Source organism: Orycteropus afer, unplaced genomic scaffold (genome assembly GCF_000298275.1).
Source record: "Orycteropus afer afer isolate SDZICR_OR568_19922 unplaced genomic scaffold, OryAfe1.0 scaffold00064, whole genome shotgun sequence".
In the NCBI taxonomy this organism is placed as follows: domain Eukaryota; kingdom Metazoa; phylum Chordata; class Mammalia; order Tubulidentata; family Orycteropodidae; genus Orycteropus; species Orycteropus afer.
Window position 1 is genome coordinate 6,178,055 of NW_006921651.1, and position 8,111 is coordinate 6,186,165.

Consider the following 8,111-nt stretch of genomic DNA (forward strand, 5'->3'; position numbering starts at 1 on the left):
GAGTGGCTTCTGGGTTTGAACCACCAGCCTTCTGGTTAGCAGTCAAATGCCTTAGGCACTATGCCACCAGAGCTCAGTGATAGTAATCCAATATTTAGAATGATCCAGATAAATTCCACATGCTGAGCAACCTAGTCAATACTCTGGATTTTTGACAGTGGCCCCTAAGGTAGGAGCAGACGGGGCTCCATTGGCTCAAATGGGCATTTCTATGACGATTTACTCATGAAGAATGTGGGTTGGATGACCAAGGCTTTATCGCGACAGGATCAGAGAATGCCAAGACCATTTTTAAAGCATGAAAAGCAATTTAGTGTATAACCATAACAGCATATTTCAAGTGCAGCAACAGCATCTGTTTTGGGGAGGGGAAGATGAAACACCTTACAATTTGGCTCAGGTGCGTGAGCATGTGTGGGCTTCCTTTCTTGCCAACCACTGGCACATGCACGCCCTTACTCATCACGGTAATAAAGTACCCAACACAGCGGGCACCTCACCAACAATAAACCCCACAACTCAAGAACTGCCCATTTCCCAACGCTCTGTTCTTCCTGCACAGAGGAAATCTCCAGCTCTTCCTGTAGTGAGTAAGGACTCTGACAACCGCAAAAGGGCAAAGTTCCAACATAACCAGCACCCACTGAAACGTCTGCCTTTATCAGACTTTAAAGTAACATAATACACCTCAGAAAAACCTTTTCCCATCAAGCAAAGCACTGCTAGGGATGAAACTAAGGGTGTGCTCCCAGATGCAGCCTGCCAGCTCTGACTCAGGAGCACATTGGGAATCCCCCAAAATTCTCTCTGAAGGGTGAAACATAAGAAGGTTCTGTCCCAAAGTGATAGCAAGAATAGCCTGGCTGCTCCTTGTGGACAGCACCATCCGGCCAGCCTCATGCAGGCCTGGGGCTGGCAGCCCATGTTGTCAGTGGCACCCTACACACACACACACACATACACACACACACACACACCCCTCCTCCACCCTCTCTCCATCTCCAGCCACACCTGCCCACAGATGCCTATGTCTGCACACCCCAAGGAGGCCTCTGGCTCCCTCAGGTGACAGGGCTGTGTGCTGAGCGGACTCACAGCTGTCAGAGCTATCAAATAGAGGTCATTCTGTCTCTCACCCTCACACCTCCCTTGCAGTTCACTTCTCTGCTTCCAGTTCTGGTAGATGTACCTCAAGGCCTCTAGAGCTTAATTCTAGGGTCACCTGTCCTCTGTTCTCCATAGCTTTTCAGAATGAGGGCATTCCCAGACTTGTGCCAAACTCTGCTTTCAACACATCTTAGCCAGTGAGGAGGGTCTGTTGCGGGCAGGGGCAGCAAGGAGTGCTAGACGGGGCTGCCACCACCCCTGCCCTTCCACCCCAACAAAAGAAACAAACTGTCCTGGCTTCCTCCAAAGGCTCACCAGCCCTATCACTTCAAAGGAGCATTTCTCACAAATGTTCTTCGGAACACCACCAACCAGTCTCAACAACGTTCTCCACGGGACCACTCTTGCCCCTCCCCACCCCCACTCTCTTCCCAAGACCCTCAGTTCCAACTCATTCCCAGGAGCAGAAAACAATACATGGTCTCCTCCCTCATCACCACTCCTGCCTCAGCCACAGAGCTCCCCCAGCCTCCTGGCCTGGCTTTTAAATGCAAAGAGCTCATTCCTCTCCCAAACCAGCCAGCGTCTTTCTCCAGCTCCTTCCGCAGGTGTCTGAATGTCAAACCACTATGCTTTCAATACCTGGCTGAGGCAGGCCCAGGGAGCTAGAGGGTTTTCGGAGGGTGTATAATTAGCTGATCAGTATTATGTTACCCTGTTCATAACTGAATAACCATTTTAATACAGATGGCACACACTGGGATAATTTCTGGGGTCGCCTCGCAGTACGTTACTGCACGAGTGTGGCAGAGGGAATCTTCTTTAGCCAAGGTACATTCTACCAGCTAATTTTACCTGCTGTTTTCAGGATGATTTGGGATAATTCCATATCATTTGCAAAATATTAAAAAAAAAAAGTCTTTTGATATGTGATGCCAGTTTCAGAAAAAAAAAGCACCATCTGAATTATCAGTTGCCCTGATAATGAGCCTACAAAGAGTGCAAAGAATAACAAAGGTATGAAACCTTTAGTCCTACTCTTTCTCATTTGGGGTTTGCCATAGAATCAGGGATAGGGATTGAAAGGCTGGACAAGGTTGCCTGGGACTTGCTCTTGGCTGGGGCATGACTTGTGAAGGGTCTCCGGGACGTCCAGTTGGACAGCTCTGCGATCCTGAAGCCAGCCTGGGATCCTGGAATCTAGACCCACCACAAATAGACACACATGCACACTGGGCTGGGGTGCACATGCATGGGAGTGGTTTTGGGGTTGGGAGAGTTATCTGGCCTGTTCTACTCATATGTTGAGGCAACCCTGGCCTCTGTCTCCCTGAGCCTGTCATGTGTACAAAGACTTCAGCCTGGAAATAGGTACACTAAGCAGCTGGGGGCATCTCTCAAGGTCCAGCCCTGGGCTCTGGAGTCCTCTGTTCCTGCCTGGTGACCCACTCCTTGCCTAGCTCCTCCACTTCCCTCGTCAACTGCTGGTTGGTGGTTGGCACTTGCTCCACAGGCCTGGATACCAATGCCTACAGGCCGGAAACTTGTGTGGAAGCTGTCTAGCACGGCCTGGTCTCTGAGGAGGCAGGCTTTGTGGGATTAGCCAGGAGGGCAGGGGAGCCAGGACAGGCAGCTGCCCCTAGGGAAGGGAGCAGGCCTGTAAAAAGGGAGGTCTATTCGGAGGTGATGAATAGACACTGGTCATTTTAAAGGCTTCTGAGGCTGTGGGCTGTGATTGTCTCTAGATACCGAGGCTCATAATCTTGGAGTCTTAATTACCACCAACACTTGGATTCATTTCCAGGACGCTGGGGGAGAAACCTGGCAGGGAGCACCCAGCCCTGGACCAGACAGCCCTGTCTATCTCTCTCTCTCTGCCTCCCAGGTCCCCTTTCCCTACCCAAAGGTCTTTAGGCTTAGATCAGTCAGGAAGGGGAGAGGCTGGAGAAAGAGCTAAGACGCGGAGGGGGGAGATGCCCCTACGGTTAGGAGAGGGAGTTGGAGTCCTGCCCTGCAGGCAGGGTGGCTTGCTCACCTGTTGATGGAAGAGACGCTGGGCACCGTGTCATTGTCGCAGATGCCCTCAGCCAGGAGCCGGTCTCGGATCTCCCAGGCGAACATAGTCGGGTTCTGTCGCTTGTACTCAGCAATCTTGTCCACCACTTTGGGCGTTGCCACTTTGGGCTTGGAGCCGCCTATCACTCCCGGCTTGATGCTGCCGGTCTCGTAGTACCTGCGCTCGAGAAGGCCGGCGGGTCAGCGAGAGGCGGCGGCAGCAGGGGCTGCTGGCTGCAGGCTCCGAGGTGCTGAGCCGCTCTCCAGCCGGAGGCAGCGGCGCCCAGGGAGAAGTTCCAGCGTGGTTGAACTAGCTTCCAGAGGGCGCTTGGCTGGGGCGAGGGCCACGGTGGAGGGCGTGGGGGAGGGAGAGCAGGACGCTCCCTTCTTAGAGGCGGTCACACCGCGGACTGCGTGCATGCCAGCCGAATAAGCAACTGGGAGGGAAAGCCTGGACGTTCATTTGGGAAGAGCGGGAGGAACAGCGGGGCCAAGGCTCTGGCCACCACAGGCCAAGACACCACCTCGGCCCTTTGCCATTAAGCGCAGAGCGCCTTTGGGAGCCAGGCTCCTCCTTCGGCCTTTCAAACGCTGCTTTTTCTCCTTTTGGGGGACCTGTTTATGCTACCCACCCCATTCATCTAAGCCCCAGTCTGCATTAACTCGGCTAGAAGAAACATCCCACCCCCTCCTTTGTGAGGTGAGGAATCCGGCCACCTCCAAGAGAGGGCCCTGGGGCTTGGCTACCCAGTACCACCCTCATTCCTGGGACCTTGGCCACCACCTAAGCGTCCTTTCCAAAAGGAGCAAGCTCTCCAATTCCCCTCGAGTCGAGGCTCTCTCTCCCGCTTGACGTCCTAAGCATTCGGCAGAGTCCTGGGCCCGGAGACCCAGGGCTGGCCAGGGGAGGAGGCAGGGCGTCGCCCGGAGCCATCTGAGGCCCTCACCTGCCCAGGATTTTGCTGACACAGCCGTGGCTGACCCGCAACTGCCGGGAGATGTCGCAGGGCCGCACACCCTGGTGGGCGAGCTCCACGATGCGCTGCCTCACCACGTCGGGCAGGGGCCGGCCGTTCACAAACACCCCCCCGAGCTGGTTCACACCCCCGTGCCCTGCTGGGGAGAGACAAGAAAAAAAACACAACACCCCACACACAGCAGGGACCGGCCATTAGTCAGGGTCCGCGGCCCCGGACGTGCGAAGGGAGCGGGCTGGGCGGAGGGGCATGGTCCTGGACTCGCGGAGAGGGGTGGCCCACGGACCACAGGGGGAGGGTTGGGGATTAGAACCGCTGGGGGGTAGAGACGCGGGAGCGCAGACGCTGAGCCCAGGGCTGGCAAAAAAAACGCGGCTCTTAAACCACAGCGATGCAAGGCAGAAAATGAGGAAAGCAGTGGAGGAGCTCGGCGGGGGGGAAAAGAAAAAAAAAAAAAGACAGAAAAAGCGGGGGAAAGGTGGGGGATTGGGAAAGGGCAAGGGGGGGTTCGTGCTAGCGGGGAAGAATGCAGGAAAGCTGGTAGGAGAGGGGCCGGGCAGAGGACGAGGCAGAAGAGCGGGATCTCCGCCTGCGCCGCAGGCTGGGAGGGCTTGTCTGTGCGTTCGAGGTCTTGGAGGCTGAGGATTTGGGGGAATCTTGATCAAGTACTCTCTTCAAAGGGCAGTCCTGGCATACAGAAAAGCTAAGTCCTTTTGGTCCCTAAGTATTTCTTTATGTTTATTTTTAATAGGAGTTTTCCTACCTCTTTCTCTGTTTTTCTTTCTCTCTGACCGTCTCTGACCGTGAGTTTTTCTATCCTTATTTATATGTCTATATATACATATAGTGTGTGTGTGTGTGTGTGTGTGTCCTTAGATGTTTGGGGACCATATTTCTCCCTCGCCTCCTGAGTCTCTAAAGTTCAAAGAAAATCAGGTGGAGGGAGGAAGGCAGAGGAGGCAGGCACCCTGGAGTCTGCTGCCCTCAGAGACAGGAAGGTGGCCGAGCGCGAAGCGGCGCCAGCAGCAGCCGAGAGCTCTGGCCGCTCCGGCTCCGCGGCCCGCCCGCTGTCGCGCGATGCCGAACTTAGGGCCTACCACCTCGCCCAGGTCTCTTGGTCCTGGCGGCCCCGCGGGCTGAGGGCTCAGGGGCACTCTGTGCAGCCAGTCCGAGCCAGCTCTTCCGCCGCGGCAGCCGCGCAGGCAACCGAGCTCCGAGGGCGCTGACTCGCCTCGCCAAGCCAAGAGGAAAGCGCAGGGTTTCCAGCCCGGCTGCAGCGCGGGCTCCCCACATCGGCCAGGACACTGGGTGCCGGACCTGAGGGCCCTGCCCCTTGCCAGGTCCAACCTGGCCTGCACCAGTCTAGAAATCCTGCGCCCTGAGCCATCAACCATCAACCCGCGGTGGGTCATAAGGAGCAATGTGAAAGCAGAGACTTCTAGCGGCCGAGAGGCCCGAGCGGGCCAGCAACCTGCAGCCTCTGCCCAGCTAACCTCAGGCTACGTTCGGAGAACGCGGGCCATCTGTGCTCCCTTCATTTCCCTACGGTCCCCTTTTGGGGAACCAAGACCCAGAGTGGGTGAATCCCCTGGGGAGTTGGCCTCTGATCGGGCCGCTGGGGGAAGAAGGAACCTCTCCTTTTACCCCTCTTGCCTCCCTACCTCCTCTAGCCCCGCTCCTCACCCTTCCCTCCCTCCAAACCCCGACCATCAATAATTTAGGCCCCGGGAGAACTCGCGTTACCGGTATGAAAAGGCGGCAGCTGCGGGCAGATTAAAGATGAATAATTCAGCCTCCCCGGGCTCCGGGCCCGGCCCTTCGGCCCCAATCTAAAGGTGGAGATGGAAAAGGGGCACGGCGGGGGTCCAGGGTTGGGCCCCCCGAGCCCGCGCTGAGCCGGGCCTGGAATGCGCCACCGCTGCGGGCGCCCACTCGCTCTGCGGCTCTCGCCCGCTAGCCTGTCAGCCCGCCGGCCGGCGCGCGGCTCTCTCCCTCTTCTGATCCCTTTCAGCTTACCTCGCTTCCCTTTGGGTTTCAAAGTGGTACCCAGTGGGCGGCGGGGCTCGGTGCAGTCCCCGTAAGATGGGCAAGAGAGGAGAGCGCGAGCAAGGGCGGCCCGGCCGGGAGGCAGGCAGGCAGGGCGCAGACGACTGCGGACTCGGGTCCTCTCTCTCCGAAAAGGAGCGAGCCTTTCCGGCTCAGCTCGCGGAGCCCCGCGGCGGCCCCAGGCCCCGGTTTGGGTTCCCCATGCTTAGAGATTATTTAGGGAAAACCTTTATTCCAGGAGTATTTTTTAAAGCTCCCCTTGTAAAGCTAAATTTATGCTTAGGGGAAAAAAAAACGCACACACAAAAAAACACAACTCTCCCTCCTCCATGCTCTCCTCTGAAGCACAGACCCAAACCAGATCTAAAAAGTTTCCCTGTGAAAAGTTACAAATTATCCCTAATTATTAAACTACAGATAGGGAGGCGCTTTCTATGTAGAATCTTATTTATCTTTTTTTAAAAAAAAGCCTGCAAAAAAATCTCAGATTATTTTTTTCTGCGCTAATACAAATGACATGTATTAAATGAATTGTATTCAAACAATTCCCTCCTTTTCCTATTTTTCCTCATCTGTCTGCAAAATCGTTTCCATTTTCTTCCTGGGATTTCCTTCCCCTTCTTTGGATCTCCCTTTCTCCCAGCTTTGGCATTTGCCTTCCTTTTGTTCTTCTCCCTCGTTTTCTCCCTCTCTGTGACCCCCCTGGCCAGGTCGCTGGCTGCATCGCCCTTGCCAGGGAGTGGGAGCCTGGCCAGAAGCCTCCAGAACTAGGGGCAGAGCTCTGCTCTTCAAGGGCCGCCCAGGAAGGTTCTTTGCTTGCCCTCACGTTGACTTCAATTTCTCCTGCGAGCCCCGCTTTGTTTTTAGAACATCTCTCTGGGAAAGGCGGGGGAAGATGACCACCACCACGAAGTCCTGCCAACTCAGATCCCAACTCAAGGAGAGAAGAGGAAGGAGAGAGAACAGAATAACCCGCAAGGAAGGGGGCACTTCAAGTCAGTCTGGAAGGAGCTCGGCCTGGGCTTGGCCAGTAGGGCACTGAGCTGCTGGGAGCTGAGAGTCATCAGGGGGCACCCCACCCCCACACTCCGCAACCAGTTTGTCCTGACAGTGCGACTGCCCACACTGGGAGTCTTCTCCCGGACACCTACTACTCTAAGTTTGAGAACGGTTCAGAGGAGGCGAGGGAGAAAAGGGAGGCAGAGACAGCGTGAGAGAACCGAGAGAAAACAACACAAAACACAACCCCGGAAACTGCCTGCCCAGGAGTGTCCCAGCCCAGGGCAAGAGGGCCACCAGGGAGTGGGGCAGTGGGACTCAGAACCTGCGGAGACCTGAGGAGCAGGTGGAAGGAGGGAAGGCAGGTGCTAGGCATCAGGGAAGGTGAGGAGGCAGGCAGAGGATGAGTCTGGGTGACAGGCAGAGGGAAAGGAAGCTGGAGGCGTGAGAATCACCGGGCCAAGGGAAAAAGGAAGGAGGAAATGGGGGACCGAGAGGAGCCAGCGTGGCCTCCGAGATGGGGCCTGAGCGCAGGGAGCTGGGGTCGCCTCGGGACGGAAGTAGGTTGGGACGAAGAGCCCCGAGCCGGACAGGAGCCGGGCGCCGGTACTCACGGTGCATCGCGGAGAAGGGGTCTGCTTTGCAGTGCATATCCATGGGGAGACAGAGGAGCGGGAGCAGCGTGGCCGCCGCCGCCGTGTCGCCTCGAAAACTCAACTTCAGGACTTGAGGAGAAAAGGGAGGGACGGTGGGGGGAGGTGAGCGGGCGCCCGGCTGCAACAAGGCGCGCCGGGGCGGGGGGCGCCGCGCTGCGCTCCCCTCGGGGACTCCTCCGGGACGCCCCGGCTGGCAGCCGCTGCGGCCGCAACTTCCCACCGTCGGGGCGCAGGCTAGGAGGTCAGCAGAGCGGCCCGGGGGCGGCGGGCC

The 8,111-nt window shown here is 56.7% G+C and overlaps 1 protein-coding gene across 1 annotated transcript in view; it reads right to left on the minus strand.

The window, feature by feature from the left end:
- Positions 1–7,841, minus strand: part of PAX2 (paired box 2) — a 92,977-nt gene extending 85,136 nt beyond the window's left edge. The window contains exons 1-3 of the mRNA XM_007939948.1: positions 7,799–7,841; positions 4,110–4,278; positions 3,143–3,340 (exon numbers count right to left, since the gene is read on the minus strand). Of these exons, the coding sequence (XP_007938139.1) occupies positions 3,143–3,340; positions 4,110–4,278; positions 7,799–7,841 (410 nt within the window). The remainder of the gene's footprint in view (positions 1–3,142; positions 3,341–4,109; positions 4,279–7,798) is intronic.
- Between the last annotated feature and the right edge of the window lie 270 nt (positions 7,842–8,111).